The sequence below is a fragment of the Odontomachus brunneus genome, unplaced genomic scaffold, assembly GCF_010583005.1.
Source record: "Odontomachus brunneus isolate Ranch 3 - 2012 unplaced genomic scaffold, Obru_v1 Obru_scaffold_092, whole genome shotgun sequence".
NCBI classification, from domain to species: domain Eukaryota; kingdom Metazoa; phylum Arthropoda; class Insecta; order Hymenoptera; family Formicidae; genus Odontomachus; species Odontomachus brunneus.
Genome location: NW_022639542.1, coordinates 1126365 through 1148381, shown reverse-complemented (window position 1 = coordinate 1148381; position 22017 = coordinate 1126365). Strand labels below are relative to the sequence as shown.

Genomic DNA, 22017 nt, shown 5'->3' with positions numbered 1-22017 from the left:
GCCAGTAATATTACAGCTATTTTTCATAATCCTATTTATATACAATTTATTTCTCCCATATACACACACACGTCATCCATAGATATGCATCGAGATTTTGTTATATGTTGTAAATACTTCAAGCAAACGTCAAAACAATGTAACAGAAATCGCGTACTCCACGAGTTGTTCGTGGAGTACGCGATTTCTGTTACATTGTTGATAATTTGTTGCGGATCGCTCGCTATAAGTACAGACAAAAAATAATTTTTAGTAGACGCTACTACCGCGATACGTGTGTCTTATATTCTAATGTGATACTTTACAATAATTACTCATACACTATTATAAAAGGATACTTCATTCTTTACATTGTCACACACAACAATTAAATGTTTAATATTTATAATTAAATACTCAATAATGTTAGCATGACCCCAATTTTGTCCAAAATTGTTATAACAAATTGAGCAACTACTCGTCGAGAACTGTCGGTTTTTGCTCAAAAGATTTGCGTACCATGAGACAAGTGGTTAGGACATATCGTATTAGTGAATATATGTTATAAACTTGAAGTGGCCAAACACCAAGAGGCCACAGTACAAGTTTTAAGGGAGTTATCGCGTACGCGATATCTTCGCTCCATCGTTTACTTGCCATTTGCTCGGAGTAATGACGATAACTGTCGTCAATAACCGATAATCCGTTCGCCACGCCGATGCGACGCAAGTCATTTCTTATTTAACTCGGGATATATACCCGCGTATCAGTTCGTCTTTACTTATGCATTGTCGCAAAATACAAAGAAGTACTCTTTTATATCAAATTGTTTGGGGCAAGAATCTACATGAATACGTTTTCTGAAATGTTGCTCGTCTAACTACAGTGAGTTCGTATCGCATACGAGCAGCAAGGGAGAATATCATATGTCTTCTATTATAAGAGACAAGAGAAGATAGAGTTAAAAAAGGCAGAAGTATCTAAACAGGAATTTACGAACTGGCTAATATCTGGAAATTTTTACTATCGGAAGCGCATGCAAAACGTGTGACCTTTAATATAAGGATGGATATTCACTGATTGCTATGGGTCGAACGATACATCGATGTTACGCTGGTACTTCAAGGTATTAAAACGTAAGATAAAAACTGATATACTTACACCGTAAAATAGTACTACAAGTGAGACCTAACAATTGTATCGAAGAGGCGATGGAAAAAGTTGCTGCAGAAGCAAGACACAATAAACTTCGAGAGATTGAAATTATGTTGGCTTCAAAAAGTACGTTTATGTACGGCGCCGTTTTTCAATTTCCAATTACCAATAAAGTTCAAGTATTTGTTTCGACTGTTTCAATACAATATTTTCATTCAAGCGTATACAACTTTCTCATACTGCACGTAAACAAGCCACTCATTTAGCACGAATAGACGAGTACACATTGTGTGTATATAATTATAATTAAAAATTTTATTGAGATTGCACTATGCTAAATTTCGCCTTACTCCTATGTTCGGAATGCAACTTTGATCTGCAGGTACATAGTTTGTTCGTTAATTATAATTGCTACGATTCTACCATTACACGAAGTACTGACAAATAGGAAACAGAGGTCTTCAAGATGCTCATATAGGTCATAAGGTTTACCACAATAAAATTTCCAGCTTGAAACTGCACGGGAGATTGTGACCGCATGATGACTAACGTTAAATTCTTCATTAGTGTTGCAGGAAGATCGTACCAAACACTCTGGTAAATAAAAGTAGCAACTTCTTCCATTTGAGATTTCAAATAATCACCGATGAAACTGTATATAGTTATTTGTGCTAGAAAGGCGTTGAGTACCATGACACTTTTTACCATCATAGTAATGTCGTTGACTTTCAACGCTAAGATAAATTGAAATCCTGTAAGAAAGAGCATTTATATATAATATTCTGTGCAAAAATTATTATAATGTAATCTTCAAATATTTATTTTACGAAACCAATATAAGTGATATAATATTCACCCATTATACATAAAAGTACGCTACTAACAAATAACTGCGTCAACAAAATGAAACTAATCGCTTCGGCAAGTATCTTGGTCATTGCCACCAAATGACCGTGTTTTTTAATTAGCCCATTGAAACGATCATAGATTTTCGGCCCCGTGATATCAAAGTTCATGAACTTAGACTTCAGAATTTTTATTTGACCGCAAATATGCAATGCAACGTGGAGAATCAAAGTGTCGTTACCTTTACATAGTAAAACCATGTTGAAAAGTATTTTAAAGTTAATGCAAAGTTACACTCGAAAAATTAACATTTTATATGTAATATTAGATAACAAACAGAAAACATGACATGTAACAAATAAATATTACCATAGTTGCTCGTGGAGGTGAGTAACATCGAGATTAATTCAATGAGGCAGCACATTTTATGCATGTCTGGCACGTTCAAATATTTCAAAGCGCATCTTGACGGTATTGGATACTCCAATATAATATCTTTATTTGTTATGTTAGTTTCATTATTATATTCATTACCCAAAAAAGGTATTAAGAAATATAGGACAGAATCAAAGTAAGCAACGGATATCGTGGAACACAAGAGAGCCCTCCCCATAAGAGCGTGTCTGTGCATAATTGCGCGTTGCTCGTCGTTTTCGATTAACATATAATCATTCAAAGCGGATTTGTAATTCTTGGTGAAATTGGTCGCATAAATGCGGACACATATCATCTTCGTCATACCGAGTATTCCACAACAGGTCAACATAAGGGCATAGATATTTTGTTCTGCGTCGGTGCAGCCCAAATAAAACTCAATCGACGGCAAGATGACTACTATGCTCTGTTGATATACGTAAACGATATATTTCAATATGATACGATCATATGTAACGTATTCTATGTTTAGAAAAAGTATTTTGCAATCCCAACTTGCATCGGCCAATCCGACATAATGGTTTATTTAACTATAAATAATGATCTTTGAAATATGGTATAAAATGTCCCTAAAATTCCTTAGATATATTAGAAATATAAGTTATGGTCGCACTTATGATAGCACTTATACTTTTAATAGAATTAAAGAAAGATATAAACTGAGCCAATAGTATTACAGATATTTCTCATTATCGTTTTTATATACAATTTACTTCTTCCATACACACATACACACACACACACACATACACACCATCCATAGATATGAATCGAGAAATTTCATTATATATTGTAAATCAAGAAAACGTCAAAACAATGTAACAAAAATGCACCCCGCGAGTTACCACACAAAGTACAGACTAAAAAATAATTTTTAATATACGGCATCGATGTGTCTTATATTCTAATGTGTTACTTATACACTATTACAAAAGGATACTTTATCCTTTACACTGTCAATAATTAAATGTGTTATTCATAACTACTCAATAATGTAGTGTGACACCAATTTTGTCCAAAATTTTGTCCTTACAAGAATTGATCTACCTCCATCAACAACTACTCGTCGAGAACTGTCGGTTTTTGCTCAAAAGATGCGTACCATGAGACAAGTGGTTAGGACACATCGTATTAGAGAACATAAGTTATAAACTTGAAGCGGCCAAACACCCAGAGGCCACAGTACAAGTTTTAAGGGAGTTATCGCGTACGCGATATCTTCGCTCCATCGTTTACTTGCCATTTGCTCGGAGTAATGACGGTAACTGTCGTCAATAACCGATAATCCGTTCGCCACGCCGACGCGACGCAGGTATGACAAGTCATTTCTTATTTAACTCGGGATATATACCCGCATATCAGTCCGTCTTTACGCATGCATTATCGCAAAATACAAAGAAATGCTCTTTTATATCAAATTGTTCGGAGAAAGAATCTACATGAATATGTTTTCTAAATCGTTATCCATCTAACCGCAGTGGGTTCGTATCGCATACAAGCAGGAAGAAGATCACATGTCTTTTATTAGAAGTGACAAAAGAAGATAGAGTTGAAAAAAGGCTGAAATGTCTAAACAGAAATTTACAAACTGATTAATATCTGGAAATTTTTATTATCGGAAGCGCATATAAAACGTGTGATCTTTAATATAAGGGTGGATATTCATTTATTACTATGATGTAATTCAACGTATTAAAATGTAATATAAAAACTGATATACTTACACCGTAAAATAGTGCTACAACTGAGACCTAACAATCGTATGGAAGAGACAAAGTTGCTGCAGGAGAAATACACAATAAACTTCGAGAGATCAAAATTATGTTGGCTTTGAAAAGTATTTGCATGGCACCGTATCTCAATCTTCAACTACCAACAAAGTTCAAATATTTGTTTCGACTGTTTCAATACAGTATTTTCATTCAAGTATACACAGCTTTCCCATATTGCACGTAAAAAAATCACTCATTTGGCACAAATAGACGATTAGACATTGTGTGTATATAATTATAATTAAAAATTTTATTAAGTTTGCACTATACTAAATTTCGCTTTACATACTCCTATGTTCGGAATGCAACTTCGATCTGCAGGTATATAGTTTGTTCGTTAATTATAATTGCTACGATTCTACCATGACACGAAGTACTGACAAATAGGAAACAGAGGTCTTCAAGATGCTCATATATGTCATGAAGTTTATCACGATGAAATTTCCAGCTTGAAACTGCACGGGAGATTGTGACCGCATGATGACGAATGTTAAATTCTTCATCAATGTCGCAGGAAGATCGTACCAAACGCTCTGGTAAATATATGTAGCAATTTCTTCCATTTGAGATTTCAAGTAATCTCCCACAAAACTGTATATAGTTATTTGTGCTAGAATTGCGTTGAGTACCATGACAGTTTTTACCATCATAGTAATGTCGTTGACTTTCAACGCTAAGATAAATTGAAATCCTGCAAGAAAGAGCATTTATATATAATATTCTGTGCAAAAATCATTATAACGTAATCGTCAAATATTTATTTTACGAAACCAATATAAGTGATATAATATTCACCCATTATACATAAAAGTACGCTACTAACAAATAACTGCGTCAACAAAATGAAACTAATTGCTTCGGCAAGTATCTTGGTCATTGCCACCAAATGACCGTGTTTCTTAATTAGCCCATTGAAACGATCATAGATTTTCGGCCCCGTGATTTCAAAGTTCATGAACTTAGACTTCAGAATTTTTATTTGACCACAAATATGTAATGCAACGTGGAGAATCAAAGTGTCGTTACCTTTACATAGTAAAACCATGTTGAAAAATATTTTAAAGTTAATGCAAAGTCACACTCGAAAAATTGACATTTTCTATGTAATATTACATAACAAACAGAAAATATGACATGTAAAAAATAAATATTACCATAGTTGCTCGAGCATGTGAGTAACATCGAGATTAATTCAATGAGGCAGCACATTTTATGCATGTCTGGCACATTCAAATACTTCAAAGCGCATCTTGACGGTATTGGGTACTCCAATATAATATCTTTATTTGTTATGTTGGTTTGATTATTATATTCATTACCCAAAAAAGGTATTAGGAAATATAGGACAGAATCAAAGTAAGAAACGGATATCGTGGAACACAAGAGAGCCCTCCCCATAAGAGCGTGTCTGTGCATAATTGCGCGTTGCTCGTCGTTTTCGATTAACATATAATCATTCAAAGCGGATTTGTAATTCTTGGTGAAGTTGGTCGCATAAATGCGGACACATATCATCTTTGTCACACCGAGTATTCCACAACAGGTCAATATAAGGGCATAAATGTTTTGCCCTGAGTCGGTGCAGCCCAAATAAAACTCAATCGACGGCAAGATGACTACTATACTCTGTTGATATACGTAAACGATATATTTCAATATGATACGATCATATATAACGTATTCTATGTTTAGAAAAGGTATTTTGCAATCCCAACTTGCATCGGCCAATGCGACATAATGGTTTATTTAACTATAAATAATGATCTTTGAAGTATGGTGTAAAATGTCCCTAAAATTCCTTAGATATATTAGAAATATAAGTTATGATCGCACTTATACCTTTAATAGAATTAGAGAAAGATATAAACTGAGCTAATAGTATTACAGATATTTCTCATTATCGTATTTATATATAATATTTATATCGTATTTATATATATATATATAATATTTATATCGTATTTATATATATATATATATATATATATATATACAATTTACTTCTCCCACACACATACACAGACACACACATACCACCCACAGATCGAGAAATTTTGTTATATGTTGTAAATACCTCAAGAAAACGTCAAAATAATTTAACAAAAATCGTGCATTTCGCGAGTTTCCACGCAAAGTATAGACTAAAAAATAATTTTTATTAAACGCTGACACCGATGTGTCTTATATTCTAATGTGTTACTTTAATGTGTTACTTCTAATGTGTTACAATCATTACTCATACATTATTACAAAAGGATACTTTATTCTTTACAGTGTCAATAATTAAATATATAATGTTCATAACTACTCAATAAGTTAGTGTGACATCAATTTTGTCCAAAATTTCGTCTTTACAAGAATTGATCTACCTCCATCGACAACTACTCGTCGAGAACTGTCGGTTTTTGCTCAAAAGATGCGTACCATGAGACAAGTGGTTAGGACACATCGTATTAGAGAACATAAGTTATAAACTTGAAGCGGCCAAACACCTAGAGGCCACAGTACAAGTTTTAAGGGAGTCATCGCGTACGCGATATCTTCGTTCCATCGTTTACTTGCCATTTGCTCGGAGTAATGACGGTAACTGTCGTCAATAACCGATAATACGTTCGCCACGCTGACGCGACGCAGGTATGACAAGTCATTTCTTATTTAACTCGGGATATATACCCGCATATCAGTCCGTCTTTACACATGCATTATCGCAAAATACAAAGAAATGCTCTTTTATATCAAATTGTTCGGAGAAAGAATCTACATGAATACGTCTTCTAATTCGTTGCCCGTCTAACCGCAGTGGGTTTATATCGCATACAAACAGGAAGAATGTCACATGTCTTCTATTACAAGTGACAAAAGCAGATAGAGTTAAAAAAGGCAGAAGTGTCTAAACAGAAATTTACAAACTGACTAATATCTGGAAATGTTTAATATCGGAAACGCATACAAAACGTGTGATCTTTAATATAAGGGTGGATATTCATTGATTGCTATGGGTCGAACGATACATTGATGCTACAATCTAATTCAACGTATTAAAATGTAAGATGAAAACTGATATACTTACACCGCAAAATAGTGCTACAATTGAGACCCAACAATTGTATGGAAAAGACAAACCTGCTGCAGAAGAAATACACAATAAACTTCGAGAGATCGAAATTATGTTGGCTTCGAAAAGTACGTGCATGGCACCGTATCTCAATCTCCAACTACAAAGTTCAAGTATTTGTTTCGACTGTTTCATATACAGTATTTTCATTCAAGTACACACAGCTTTCCCATATTGCACGTAAAAAAATCATTCATTTGGCACGAATAGACGATTAGACAATGTGTGTATATAATTATAATTAAAAATTTTATTGAAATTGCACTATGCTAAACTTTCGCTATTACATACTCCTATGTTTGGAATACAACTTCGATCTGCAGGTACATAGTTTGTTTGTTAATTAAACTTGTTACGATTCTACCATTACACGAAGTACTGATAAATAGGAAACAGAGGTCTTCAGGATGCTCATATATGTCATAAAGTTTATCACGATGAAATTTCCAGCTTGGAACTGCACGGGAGATTGAGACCGCATGATTACAAATGTTAAATTCTTCATCAATGTCGCAGGAAGATCGTACCAAACGCTCTGGTAAATATATGTAGCAATTTCTTCCATTTGAGATTTCAAGTAATCTCCCACAAAACTGTATATAGTTATTTGTGCTAGAATAGCGTTGAGCACCATGGCGCTTCTTAAGATCATATTAACGTCGTTCACTTTCAGCGCTAAGATAAATTCAAATCCTGCAAGAAAATGCGTTTATATCATTTATAAACGTTTATATCATATATAATGTTCTGTCATCATTCATATAACGTAATCGTCAAATATTTATTTCACGAAATCAATATAAATTATGTAATATTTACCTGCTATGCATAAAAATACACTACTAATAAATAACTGCATTAGCAAAATAAAACTAATTCCATCGGCAAGTATTTTGGTCATTGCCATCAAATGAGAGTGTCTTTCAATTATTGCGTTAAAACGATCATTGGTTTTCGGTCCCGTAACATTAAAATTCATGAACTTGTACTTCAGAATTTTTACTTGACCGCAAATATGCAATGCAACGTGAAGGATCAAAGTGTCGTTACCTTTACATAGTAAAATGTTGAAAAGTATTTTAAAACTAATGCAAAGTCACACTCGAAAAATTTATATTTTTTATGTAATATTATAAATTTGCTGTGTAACAATTAAATATTACCATAGTTGCTCGTGCATGTGAGTAACATCGAGATTAATTCAATGAGGCAGTACATTTTATGCATGTCTGGCACGTTCAAGTACTTCAAAGTGCATCTTGACGGTACTGTGTACTCCAATATGATATCCTTATTTGTTATGTTGGTTTGATTATTATACTCATTACCCAAGAAAGGTATTAGGGAATATAGGACAGCATCAATGTAAGCAATAGATATCGTGGAATACAAGAGAGCCCTCCCCATAAAAGCGTGTCTGTGCATAATTGCACGTTGCTCGTCGTTTTCGATTAACATATAATCATTTAGAGCGGATTTGTAATTCTTAGTAAAGTTGGTCGCATAAATGCGGACACATATCATCTTCGTCACAGCGAGCATTCCACAACAGGTCAACATAAGGGCATAGATATTTTGCTCCGCGTCAGTGCAGCCCAAATAAAACTCAATCGTCGGCAAGATGACTACTATGCTCTGTTGATACGCATAAATGATACATTTCAATATGATACGGTCATATATAACGTATTCTATGTTTAGAAAAGATATTTTGCAATCCCAAGTTGCATCGACCAATCCGACACAATGGTTTATTTAACTATAAGTAATGATCTTCGATGTATGACATAAAATGGCCCTATGTTTCCTTAAATAGATTAGTTTAAGAATATAAGTTATAATCGCACTTATAATCGCACTTATACTTCTAATAGAATTAGAGAATGATATAAATGGGACCAGTAATATTACAGATATTTCTCATTATCGTATTTATATACAATTTACTTCTTTCATAAACATACACACATACACGCGCCATCCATAGATATGCATCGAGAGATTATGTTATATATGGTAAATATTTCAAGAAAACGTCAAAACAATGAAACAAAAATCGTGCACCCCGCGAGTTACCACACAAAGTACAGACTAAAAAATAATTTTTAATATACGGCATCGATGTGTCTTATATTCTAATGTGTTACTTATACACTATTACAAAAGGATACTTTATCCTTTACACTGTCAATAATTAAACGTGTTATTCATAACTACTCAATAATGTAGTGTGACACCAATTTTGTCCAAAATTTTGTCCTTACAAGAATTGATCTACCTCCATCAACAACTACTTGTTGAGAACTGTCGGTTCTTCCTTAAAAGATGCGTACCATGAAACAAGTAGTTAGGACACATCGTATTAAAGAATATATGTTATAAACTTGAAGCGGCCAGACACCCAGAGGCCACATTACAAGCTTTAAGGGAGTCATCGCGTATGCGATATCTTCGTTCCATTGTTCACTTGCCATTTGCTCGAGGTAATGACAATAACTGTCGTCAATAATCTACTCGCTACGCCGACGCGACGCAGGTATGACAAGTCATTTCTTATTTAACTCCGGATGTATACCCACCCATCAGTCCATCTTTACGCACGATTTTCGCAAAATACGAAGAAGTGCTCTTTTATATTAAATTGTTCGGGGCAAGAATGTACACGAATATGTTTTCTAAATTGTTGCTCGTCTAACCACAGTGAATTCGTATCGCATAGGAGCAGTAAGGGAGAATGTCACGTATCTTCCATTACAAGTGACAGGAGAAGATAGAATTACAAATGGAAAGAAGTGTTTGAACAGAGATTTACGAATTGATTAATCGGAAGGGCATGCAAAACGTGTGATCTTTAATATAAGCTAAGAGTGTTTAATAACTGATTGCTATGGGGTGAACGATATATCGATGTTACACTGTAATTCAGTGTATTAAAATATAAGATAAAAAGTATACTTTGACTGTAAAATAATGCTACAATTGAGACTTAAAAATTAATTCGAAGAGGATAATGTTGCTGTTGAAGCAAAACACAATAAACTTCGAGAAATTGAAATTGTGTTGGCTTTGAAAGTACGTATACGATATCGTATTTGAATTTCCAACTTCGTCTTTACGCGCCATTGTCGCAAAGTACAGAGAAGTGTTCTTCCGTCCCAAATTGTTCGGAGAAAGAATGTACATGAATACGTCTAAATTGTTCCCCGTCTATCCACAATGAATTCGTACCGCATGCGTGCAGCAAAAGAGAATTTCACATGTTTTCCATTACAAGTGACAGAAGAAGGTCGAATGGCAGAAGTGTCTTTTGTTCTATTTATATGTGAACTGTATGACATTTCCTTCGACTGAGTATTTTCGAGCTCTCGAAAATACTCGAAGAGTATTTTCGATCATTTGAGCATTTTTGTTACTATTTTGGTTATATATTTAATTCGCATATGTCGTAAAATTTTCAGAACATGAAAGTGACATGTAGGCTTACCTGTGTTGTGTATGATAATCTCTATACTTTTGTGAGGATCCACGTCAAAATAATTACAAGATAGAAATTTTCAATAGTCATCAAGAATTTCCCATAAGACTTAATAGATCTTGATGTAGGACGATGGATTTCTCAATGTTTGTGTTTAGTTAGCGCTTGTGTCTGTGCCGATTAGCTTGCTGGAAGTTGTTCATCAAAACTCAAACTGCATGATTAAAGTGTAAGATTAACAATTTCCTTCATGTAGTAGTTATCGACATCAGTGATGAATAATTGAACTGTCGCATGGAAAATGATGAGGAAATACAGGATATCAGGCACAGACTCGGAAAGATAGGACAATGAAAAAAAACGTTTTCTCGTTACAGTAGACGTTTTTACAAAAAATAAAAATTATAACATGCATAACATAATAACGAAAAAAAGATTGATGTAGTAAAAATAGTGGAAACATTTAAGTGAAATTTAAAAATCTGTATAATTAAACAGTAGTGTTAAAACTGTAATATAGTAGTTGTTAAAAAAAAAGAAAGCAAATTGTCAGATCAGTGTGAAAAGATAAATACTGAGAGAAACAGAGATTGTGTTTTCTCTATCCTGAAAATATATATGAATCAGAACTACAGCTTTATATTTTTTGTAACAAAATTAGGATATTTTTTTCCAGAGTATGTATGCATATATACATTTTCAACATTTAACGAGAAAAAAATGATTCATTTGGCTCGAATAGGCGACTGCGTTACAGCAAAAGCTAGCAATTTTATTAAAATAATATTCCTTTAAATTTCTTCTTTCACGGTTCTCTATCTCGTCAAATTTCACTTTGAATTGTAGACTTACAGCTGTGTCTAGAATTCATTAACAGTGTCATTAAGATATATTTTATGTTTCTATCATTACTCGAAGTACTGACAAATACGAAATAGAGGTCTTTAGAATACTCATGTATGTTTCGAGGTTTATCACGATGAAATTTCCCGCTTGTAACTGGACAGGATATTGAGATCGCATAATGATGAAAGACAAATTTTTCATCAGCTTCGCAGGAAGATTGTACCAAGCGCTTTGAAAGATAAAAAAACCCACTTCCTCCATTTGAGTTTTTAAATAATCCCCAATAACACAGTATATCGTAATTTGTGTCAGAAAACAGTTAAGTATCATAAAGCTTTTCACCATCATAATAGTGTCGTTAACTTTTAACGCCAAGATAAGTTGAAAACCTGAAAAAATATTCATAATATTTACATTTGTTTCCTACAAATTTTTATACCATGATCGTGTCAGATATTTATTTCATGATCCGTTAAAATTGGGAGATTGAAATATTTATACCTTGTATACACAATAATATACTACTAAGAAATAATTGCATCAGCAAAACGAAGCTGACTGCATTGGCAAGTATCTTAGTCATCTCCATTAAATGACCGTGTCTCTGGATTAGCGCATGGTAACGATCGTAGATTTGTGGCCTCGTGAGGTCAAAATTGATAAACTTGGACTTTAGAATTTTCACCTGGCCGCAAATATGCAGCGCGATGTGAAGAAACAAAGAGTCGTTACCTTTACGAAATAATAACGTATTAATACACAAGTTTTAAGCTAACGCATTATTGTACACTCAGCACTCCGAATATCATATAATGCAAAGAGAACATATACAAAAAATTCGTACTACCGAAATTGCTGGTGCACACGAGTAACAGCATGATTAGTTCGACGATGCAGTGCGTAGTATGCATGCTTCTCGGCGCATTCAAATATTCCAAAGCGCATCTGGACGGTACTGTATACTCCAACAAAATGTCCTCCTGCGTTTCGTTGATTTTCTGTGCTGCCTTGCCGCTGCTACCCAGAATGGGGACTAACGACAATATGAAAGAGTCAAAGTAAGCTAGGGACACCATGCTACACATGAGAATCTTTGAAATACTAGAGTGCCTTAGCATAATGGCGCGTTGCTCCGCGTCTTCGATCATTAGGTAATCGTTCACGGCGAATTTGTAAGTCTTGGTTAAGTTGCTCGCGTAAATGCGAAACCATATCATCTTTGTCATAGCGATTATTCCGCAAACAGCCAACATGAGAGCGTCAACGTTTCTATCCGCGTCAGCGCAACCCAAGTAAAGCTCGATGGACGGCAAGATCACTATTATGCTCTGTTAATATGCGTAAATAATATATTTTATAGTATACATTATATTTACAAAAGTATGCCCAACTTTATTTCACCGGTTTTTCGGCAATATTGATATATTTTACTGTAAATAATAATCTTTAAAGGTCATTGTCTAGTGACTTTTGAACAATATTAGTTTGAGCACTGAGAATACGATTATTGCGCCAGATTAACAATTATTTCTAGAAATATTCCAGTTGATCATCAATGATATCATTTTACACAATTTTATGAGAAAATTAATGTGTCGAATAATCGATGGTGAATAATAAAATATATATAGTCACAACGTTATTTTTTGAGTCAAATTACAAAATAGAAAAAGAGAATTCGGTTTTTGCCTAAAAACAATACTTCCTCGTCTCCGTTGTCAATATTAGAATATTTAATGTTCAGAATTAAGCAGTCGATATTATCACTGCGACAATTGTTTTGACAAAAGCAACTTTTAAGGCACAAAGGTCGATCATCCTATGTTCAAACGACTATGAGTGTTAAAGAGCGTCGATGTCCGGCTCAAAAGATGCATACCATACCGCAAGTAACTGCCACACATCTTATTAGCGAATAAACATTATAAACTTGAAGTGGCCAACCACCCATGGGCCACATTAGCAATTTGAAGGGGGTCATCGCGTACGCGACATCGTTGTTCCATCGTTCACCTGCCATTGAATAATGACTGTAACCGTCACCAATGAACGACGATATGCACGCTACATTATCCCAACGTGGCATATCCCGGCTTATTTTTTATTTAAACGGAACCATGCATCCGCTCATTGCACTATTTCTATGCGATCTCAATGCGCGCATTTTCATGAAGTGCAGTGAATTACGTTGAATTGTTGCTTGGTAGAAACTCAGTTGACAAAATTGTAATGCTATTATTACGGTTCGTTTTTTATTTAGCATGCCGCATATAGCCGCTTATCGGCTTGCCCTTGCGTGTTACACAATGTAGAGAAACATATCACATAGAAGTGCCTCGCGCGACCTGTCCGTTGTGCGCAGCACAGATGCGCCAGTGATGAATAAGGCTTGATCTACAGTATGCTCTTTGCTTCCTGCTTCTTTCTCTTTATGTCTTTCTGACTCAAACCTTAAGTTTTAAGCCAAAAAAGACAGCAGACAAGAAACAGAACGCAAAGAGCATATTGTAGATCAAGCTTAAAACTTAATGTGTTGTAAAAGTCTTCCATAGTCTCTACGAATTTTATCACGTTCCAACATCTGATACTTCAATTATGCTACTTCTGTTATATTTTAGTGCGGTATGTCTCAATGAATCGGTGAAAGTAAGTTGTCGAGGGAGTGCGCAAGGGTGAATATTAAAAGAGACGAGGAGAAAACTGTATTTCTTAGAAGAAGTACGTATGAATCAGAAATAGTGTTTTATTTATCGGAAAAGAGTATCGATGTATGTTTTCTTTTCTTTTTTTAAGTGTTTATACGTGAGAAGAAACTACTGATTTGGCACGGATTTGGCTGCGTTGTGAGTATAATTAATAGTTTTATTGAAATAACATTATACTAAACTCTTCCTTCCAGATATTTTTATTTCGCCAAACCTAACTCCGAAAAAGAATCTCATGGACTTATAGCTACGTCTTGTAAAATTTGCTATCTATAAATATGACTTCTTATGTGACTTCTTATGTTTCTACCATTACACGAAGTACTGAAAGATAAGATATTGAGGTTTTTAGAATGCTCATATAAGTTTCGAGGTTTACTACGATGAAATTTCCCGCTTGCAACTGGACGGGAGACTGAGATCGCATAATGAGAAAAGTCAAATTTTTCGTCAGCTTTGCAGGAAACTTGTACCAAGTACTTTGATAAATGTAAACACCCACTTCTTCCATTTGGGACTTCAAATAATCCCCGACAACACAGTACGTCGTAATTTGTGCCAGAAAGGCATTAAGAACCATAAAGCTTCTCACCATCATAACGCCGTCGTTATTTTTTAATGCCAAAATAAATTGAAAACCTGCGGAAATAATTATAAAATATTTATTCAAAGTAAAAAATAATCATAACATTTCTGTATAAATTTATATAGATATCTGTATAAATTTATGATTTAGTTGTTGAAAATTTGTATGAAATGTTATAACGGATAAAATATTCACCTAGTATACACAATAGTAAGCTACTAAGAAATAATTGCATCAACAAAATGAAACTTATCGCATCAGTAAGTATCTTGGTCATCTCCACCAAATGACTATGTCGTTGAATTAGCGCATTGAAACGATTCTGGATTTGTGGCTCTGTCAGCTCAAAATTAATAAACTTGGATTTTAGAATTTTCACCTGGCCGCAAATATGCAGCGCGATGTGAAGAAACAAAGAGTCGTTACCTTGACGAAGTGAAGACACGTTAGAATACAATTTTAAAGTAAACATTTAAGGCGGCATTGAATTTAATTATTTTATTATTATTCAAATTACGTGCAGAAATTGGCAATATATGCGTAACATTATATGATGGAAAGAAAGCATCGCACAGATAAAACATGAAAAGTAGTATACCGTAGTTGCTAGTACACACAAGTAACATCATAATTAGTTCCATGATGCAGTTTGTAATGTACATGTTTCTCGGCGCATTCAGATATTCCAAAGCGCATCTGGACGGTAATGTATATTCGAGCACGACATCCTCCTGCGTTACGTTGGTTTGATTCTTGCTGAGCGTATTCAGAATGGGCATTAACGAATAAACGAACGAGTCGAAATAAGCGATGGCCACCATGGTACACATGAGGGTTCTTGCTATAAAAGCGTGTCTCAGCATAATGGCACGCTGCTCTGCGTTTTCGACCGTCAAGTAGTCGTCCACAGCGTATTTGTATGTCTTGATCAAGTTGCTCGCGTAAATGCGGAACCATATCATCTTCGCCATAGCGAGCGATCCGCAAAAGATTATCATGAGTGCGTCAACGTTTTGCCCCGCGTCGGTGCAGCCTAAGTATATCTCGATGAACGGCAGGATCACTACTATACTCTGTTAATATATGTAAACAATATATTTTTTGTCATGCACGATATTTATATTTACGAAGGTATGCTTCAACGTTAGTTTTTCAACTTTTCGGCAATATTCAACTGTAAATAATAATCTTTAGACTATGGTTTTATAATGACTTTTAAGGTTTGTCATTAAATTAAATTAACCATACACAATATACATATACAATATATCATTAGATTATTAGATAATAATTCTACTCCGTTCTAAAAAATTTTTAATTCCTTTGTTGTCAAGAGTTGAAGTGTCTAATATTCTAAAACTAAAGATTAGGCATTGCGGTAACTGTTTTGCTCAAAGATACTTTCAAGCAACAGATAAATATTGACATATCTTTACTTACAAATGACTATTGAAGAGTGTCGATATTCGATTGAAAGGTACATACCATACCGAAAGTAACCGTCACACATCGCATCAGCGAATAAACGTTATAAACTTGAAGCGGCCAACCACCCATAGGCCACATTAGCAATTTGAAGGGAGTCATCGCGTACGCGATGTCGTTGTTCCATCGTTCACCTGCCATTGGGTTGGAATAATGATTGTAACTGTCGCCAATGATCTACGCTAGCTACTGTCCCAACGTGCGGCATATTCCGGTTTATTTTTTATTCAGTCCAGAGTTTGTACCCGCTTATCGAACTATTTCTATAATTCTAGTGTGCGCATTGTCGAAACATTGTCGAAACAAAGTGTGCGTATATATCGAATTACGTTTTTATGTTCAATTGTTGCTAAAAACTCACTTGATAACACTGTGATGATAATCCATATTGCGTTTTTCATTTCATACGCGGAATGTATAGCCGCCCATCAGCTTACCTCTGCGTCTTGAACACGTGTTATATTCTATGCAGAGAAATATAGCACATAGAAGTGGTTAGTAAGCTTGTGCGTTGTGCGCATCAAAATTGTGTGTTGACGTGGAGTTTAGTCAAAATAACTGTATCAGGCTGTAAAGTCTGCGATAGTCTTTATGAATTTCATCACGTTCCAGCATCTGATGCTTCAACTAGGCTCTGTTGTTATCTCTATTGCATTTTCGTGCTTATGTCACAATGACTCTGTTGAAAAAGAAAATTCTTACGGAAACGCGGAAGGGTGAACATCGAATAAGACGAAGCAAAAAATGTATTTTTCAGAAGAAGTACGTATAAGAGAAAAATTGTGTTTCATATATTGGAAAAAATATATGGACATATTATTTCTTGTTTTTTTAGGTATACATATGTTTATAGGTAATTTTGTGGGGAATAAACTATTGATTTGGAATTAATAACTGTGTTATGACTAAAATTGACAATTTTATTTAAGTAACGTTATACTAAACTCTTACTTCTACAGAGACTTCTATTTCATTAAAATTAATTCTGAAAATCTTATAGGCTTATAGCTACATCTTGTAAAATTTGTTTTCTATAAATATGACTTTTTACGTTTCTACCATTACTCGAAGTACTGATAAGTAAGACATTGAGGTTTTTAGAATGCTCATATAAGTTTGGAGGTTCACCACGATGAAATTTCCTGCTTGTAACTGGACGGGAGATTGAGACCGCATAATAGGAAGAGTCAGATTTTTCATCAGCTTCGCAGAAAAATCATACCATGTGCTCTGATAAATAAAATGACCCACTTCTTCCATTTGGGACTTCAAATAATCCCCGATAATACAATACGTCGTTACTTGTGCCAGAAAGCTGTTAAGAGCCATGAAACTTTTCACCGTCATAGCCCTGTCATTATCCTTTAACGCCAAAATAAATTGCAAACCTGCAGAAGTAATTACAAAATATTTAATCAAACTGTAAAATAATTATAATATCTCTGTAAAAATTTTCGCAAAACTTCGTATAAAATTATAGCATCAAATTTGTCATTATTGATCAAATCATCAAATTTGTTTGATGAAACGTTATAACTGATCAAATAATTACCTAGTATACATAAGAGCAAGCTACTAAGAAAGAACTGCATCAGCAGAATGAAATTGGTCGCATCGGCAAGTATCTTGGTCATGTCCATCAAATGGCAATGTCGATGGATTAGCGCATTCAAACGATTCTGTATTTGGGGCCGCGTGAGGTCAAAATTAATAAACTTGGACTTCAAGATTTTTACCTGGCCGCAAATATGCAACGCCATGTGTAGAAACAGACAGTCGTTACCTTTACGAAATGAATAGTTTTAGAACTGAAGACACTTTGCTTTACAATTTTAAAGTGAATATTGCACTGTGTCCACACAGAGATTACGCAGAAATTTATAATATATCCATTATATTAAAGACCAGAAAAAAATATTATATATAAAAAATATTACATACATAAAATACATATTACCATAGTTGCTAACACCCACGAGTAACATCATGATTAGTTGCATGATGTAGTTCAAACTGTACATGTTCCTAGGTGAATTTAGGTATTCCAAAGCACATCTTGACGGCAGTATGTATTCCAATATGACATCTTCCTGCGTTTCATTGATTTGATTCTTCCTGAGAAGATTTACAATAGGCAACAATGAATATACAAAACAGTCGAAGAAAATGATGAACATCATGGTGCACATGAGAGTCCTTCCTATAAAAGCGTGTCTTAGCATAATGACACGTTGCTCTGCGTTTTCTACCGTCAAGTAATCGTTCACAGCGCATTTGTAAGTCTTGATTAAGTTGCTCGCGTAAATGCGAAAGCATATCATCTTCGTCATGCCGAGCAATCCACACAAGATTACCATGAGTGCGTCAACATTTTGCACCGCGTCGGTGCAGCCTAAGTAAATCTCGATGAACGGCAGGATTACTAATATACTCTGTTAATATGTGTAAATCATATATTTTATCAGATACATTATGTTTATGAAAGTATACATCAATTTTGGTTCTTCGGTTTATCGGCAATATTGAATTGCAGACAATATACATTAGACTCAAGTTTATAACGTCTTTTAAGGTTTATAACAGCATTAAATTAAGTACAGAACATTAAATCATTAGACAAAATTGATAATTAAATTCGGATACTTTTGTGTTGATCATTTCATGCAATCTGCAGTTTTATGAAAACACAATTGTATAAAAAAGGAAACAATAAAATATCCGCTATATATTAGTTTTTATATCAACCTACATAGCACGTAATGTTACAGTAATATTACAGTAATATCACATTTCCATTGTAATATTACAATGAAATGTAGCAGAAATATTACTGTAATATTACTGAGACATCACAGTAATATTACAATATCCGCGAAAACGCATCACAGTAATATTACTGTAATATTTCACAGTCATTATTGTAATAAAAATGTTTGATTGTATAAAAGATTTGTCTGCGTATTATTTTATATATTATATATTTTTATTCGCACCAATAAAAATCTGTATAAAAAAAAAACTAAACCGAATTGGGCTCGAATCAGCTTGGAACACCTAACGCGCAGACCGATCTACAATAGATGGAGTAAGGAGTAGGAGTAGGAGTAAGACGAAATAGAAAACATTTATTTCGCTTACTCCCTTACTTCAGCTCTTACTACTTAATTCAAGCTTACTTCATGTGATGTATACGGACAAACTTTTATTGGAGTAAGGGAGTAAGCAAAATAATTATTTCCATTTCGTCTTACTCCTATTCCTACTCCTTACTCCATCTATTGTAGATCGGGCCTTATAGCGTGGCGCCTAGTCCGTTGCACTACGCCATGACTGCTCGGTCCATGTTCTACTACAATGAAATTAAGGAAGCTTGTTAAATTTCAAACCGTAATTTCTCATAAACGGTTGAGAATTGCATAGTCTCCAAATAGCGTTTGTTACTTTTATACCAATATTAAGTTCCTACAAAAGTTCGGCAAAATCAGTGACCCGAAGAAAGAAAGTTCCTTTTGTGAATAATATTAACAAGAAAGATATTTGTCATATTACAAAATAACATATTATCTTTGAAATATATTATTTATACTTTAATACGATATATTACATGCCAAGTAATATTACATGACATTTTAATAACATTTTGATAACGTAATGAAAATGTTATTTGACATTATCTTGTAACTTAGGATTTAATATATTACACAACAATATTACTATAATATTACTGTGCAATATTACAAAGTAACATATCAATAATATTACTGTAACATGTAATAATATTACATTATAACATGTAATATTATTGTAATATTACAATATTACTGTAATATTACGTGCTATGTGGAAAATTATACAATATATAAGTAGTATATAAAATATTACTTCCAGCGTACTTCGTGTGGGGCGCAACAAAATCACTAAAAACCATAAAAAATTCCGCCAAATCATCTCAAAAATCGCAAAAAAAAAAACTAAGAAAAACTCATTTCCTACTTACTATATTTTGAGATAAAAATCTCTAATATTTTTCCAACACACAGCTTAAAAATCGAGCAACATACATATATATGTACACGTCTATAACCGAATATAACATTTGTAAAAAGTAAGCGCCTTCTAAATCTTGTTACGATACTGACAGAAATCACCCGAAGTTCGGAAATCCTTCTCTTCCCGAATTACGGATTACTCAGCGCTTGAGAAAAAAACAGGAGGGATGAGAGGAGAGCGGTATCGGCCTGTAGCGAAAAAAGGCCGCTAGTTCGCTTCGTGTTTACCACCATGATTGCTTGTTAGCCGGTGGTGAGACAAGGACAGACAGAGATTGATTGTCCGTCTTTATCTAACTAACTTCCAACGTAGTTCGTGTGGGGTGCAACAAAATCACTAAAAACCATCAAAAATCCCGTTAAATGAGTTTTTCTTACTTTTTTTGTGATTTTTTAGATGATTTAGGGAGATTTTTTATGGTTTTTAGTGACTTTTGATGGTTTTTAGCGATTTTGTTGCGTCCCACACGAACTGCGCTAGAAGTAACATTTTATACATTACTTATATAATAATTTTACTTTCATACAAAAACATTTTTTAATATGTACATTGCTAAAAGTAATCTAATAAAATATAATGTTCTAAAATTGAACATTAGACTTCGCAATACCTGCTTAATCCTTAAGCACTGACAAGAGTTTGATAAATTCCCAATAAAGTAAAAAATCTATAGCTATTTCACTCCCGTTTAAGCGCGTACATATCGCGTCCGTCTATCTTTTCTTTGGTCCATAAGATATGAAGTGGCGACAAGGAAAGATGCTTCGCATACTTTCTCAGGTAATCTTCAAACTTCAAAACATTTTTGTAGGTCTATGTCAATGCTTAAGGGTTAAAGTTACGTTCAAAGTGCATATAAACATTAACCTGTCTATAAACGTTGATCTGTCCAAACAACTACGAGTGTCGGAAAGCACCGATATTCTGCTTGGAAGATACATACCACACTAAAAGTAACTGTCATGCATCGTATTAGCGAATAAATATTATAAACTTGAAGTGGCCAAGCACCCAAGGGCCACATTAGCAATTTGAAGGGGGTCATCGCGTACGCGACATCGTCGTTCCATTGTACATCTGCCATTAGGTTAAAATAATGGTTGTAACTGTCTCCAATGAAATCGACGATATGCTTACAACAGTTTCCCCATGCCGTATATTCCGGTTTATCTTTTATTAACACCAAACTTTGTAACCGCTTGTCAAATTATTTCTACGATCGTAACGCGCACATCGTCGAAAAAATGCATCGAATTATGCCTATTACGTTGAATTGTTTTGAATAAGAATTTATTTTATAACATTGTAGTAATCTATATCACTATTCATTTTTTATTTAACACGCGGGATGTATAGCCGCCCATCAGCTCGCGTCTGCGCTTTGAACAAGTGTTATACGCTAAGTAGAGAAATATATTATATACGATATATATTATATATCGTAGAAGTGGCCAGAGCGAGCTTTTCCGTCGTGCGCATCAAAATTGCGTCGACGTCGAGTTTAGTCAAAACAACTGTGTTATAAACTTCTGCGATAGTCTCTATGAATCTTAACACGTTTTAGTATT

At 34.2% G+C, this 22017-nt stretch overlaps 5 protein-coding genes across 5 annotated transcripts; all 5 read right to left on the bottom strand.

The window, feature by feature from the left end:
* Nucleotides 1-1559: 1559 nt before the first annotated feature.
* Nucleotides 1560-2932, bottom strand: LOC116848276 (the record flags this gene model as incomplete). Its single annotated transcript, XM_032824175.1, has 4 exons — nt 1560-1571; nt 1627-1886; nt 1991-2221; nt 2350-2932. Coding segments are annotated over 4 exons (1086 nt in total), but the record flags the coding sequence as incomplete, so codon positions are not given.
* A 1605-nt stretch (nt 2933-4537) lies between these two features.
* Nucleotides 4538-6752, bottom strand: LOC116848292 (odorant receptor 4-like). The gene is made up of 4 exons (XM_032824202.1): nt 6612-6752; nt 5342-5813; nt 4983-5213; nt 4538-4878 (listed from the first exon to the last, which is right to left on the bottom strand). Exons 1-4 carry the CDS (start codon nt 6750-6752, stop codon nt 4538-4540), a joined length of 1185 nt encoding a protein of 394 aa, XP_032680093.1.
* A 902-nt stretch (nt 6753-7654) lies between these two features.
* LOC116848288 (odorant receptor 13a-like) lies at nt 7655-9776 on the bottom strand. Its single transcript, XM_032824198.1, has 4 exons — nt 9636-9776; nt 8466-8937; nt 8122-8352; nt 7655-7995 (listed from the first exon to the last, which is right to left on the bottom strand). Exons 1-4 carry the CDS (start codon nt 9774-9776, stop codon nt 7655-7657), a joined length of 1185 nt encoding a protein of 394 aa, XP_032680089.1.
* A 1895-nt stretch (nt 9777-11671) lies between these two features.
* Nucleotides 11672-16540, bottom strand: LOC116848290 (odorant receptor 13a-like). The gene is made up of 7 exons (XM_032824200.1): nt 16400-16540; nt 15513-15987; nt 15110-15340; nt 14708-14967; nt 12471-12951; nt 12125-12355; nt 11672-12012 (listed from the first exon to the last, which is right to left on the bottom strand). The coding sequence occupies exons 1-7, from the start codon at nt 16538-16540 to the stop codon at nt 11672-11674; spliced, it is 2160 nt and encodes a 719-aa protein (XP_032680091.1).
* Nucleotides 16541-17446: 906 nt separating this feature from the next.
* On the bottom strand, nt 17447-21533 carry LOC116848289 (odorant receptor 47a-like). The gene is made up of 4 exons (XM_032824199.1): nt 21393-21533; nt 18357-18831; nt 17952-18182; nt 17447-17787 (listed from the first exon to the last, which is right to left on the bottom strand). The coding sequence occupies exons 1-4, from the start codon at nt 21531-21533 to the stop codon at nt 17447-17449; spliced, it is 1188 nt and encodes a 395-aa protein (XP_032680090.1).
* Between the last annotated feature and the right edge of the window lie 484 nt (nt 21534-22017).

Coding starts and splice junctions, on each gene's coding strand:
- LOC116848292 (XM_032824202.1), bottom strand. CDS start 6,752: ATGGCAAGTAAACGATGGAACGAAGATATCGCGTACGCGATGACTCCC. Junction 5,814..6,611: donor TCCTAACCACTTGTCTCATG/GTACGCATCTTT, acceptor GTATATCAACAG/AGTATAGTAGTCATCTTGCC. Junction 5,214..5,341: donor CACATGCTCGAGCAACTATG/GTAATATTTATT, acceptor TACTATGTAAAG/GTAACGACACTTTGATTCTC.
- LOC116848288 (XM_032824198.1), bottom strand. CDS start 9,776: ATGGCAAGTGAACAATGGAACGAAGATATCGCATACGCGATGACTCCC. Junction 8,938..9,635: donor TCCTAACTACTTGTTTCATG/GTACGCATCTTT, acceptor GCGTATCAACAG/AGCATAGTAGTCATCTTGCC. Junction 7,996..8,121: donor TGTATTTTTATGCATAGCAG/GTAAATATTACA, acceptor ATTTTCTTGCAG/GATTTGAATTTATCTTAGCG.
- LOC116848290 (XM_032824200.1), bottom strand. CDS start 16,540: ATGGCAGGTGAACGATGGAACAACGACATCGCGTACGCGATGACTCCC. Junction 15,988..16,399: donor TGACGGTTACTTTCGGTATG/GTATGTACCTTT, acceptor ATATATTAACAG/AGTATAGTAGTGATCCTGCC. Junction 12,952..14,707: donor AAGCGGGAAATTTCATCGTA/GTAAACCTCGAA, acceptor GCATATTAACAG/AGCATAATAGTGATCTTGCC.
- LOC116848289 (XM_032824199.1), bottom strand. CDS start 21,533: ATGGCAGATGTACAATGGAACGACGATGTCGCGTACGCGATGACCCCC. Junction 18,832..21,392: donor TGACAGTTACTTTTAGTGTG/GTATGTATCTTC, acceptor ACATATTAACAG/AGTATATTAGTAATCCTGCC. Junction 18,183..18,356: donor CGTGGGTGTTAGCAACTATG/GTAATATGTATT, acceptor CATTTCGTAAAG/GTAACGACTGTCTGTTTCTA.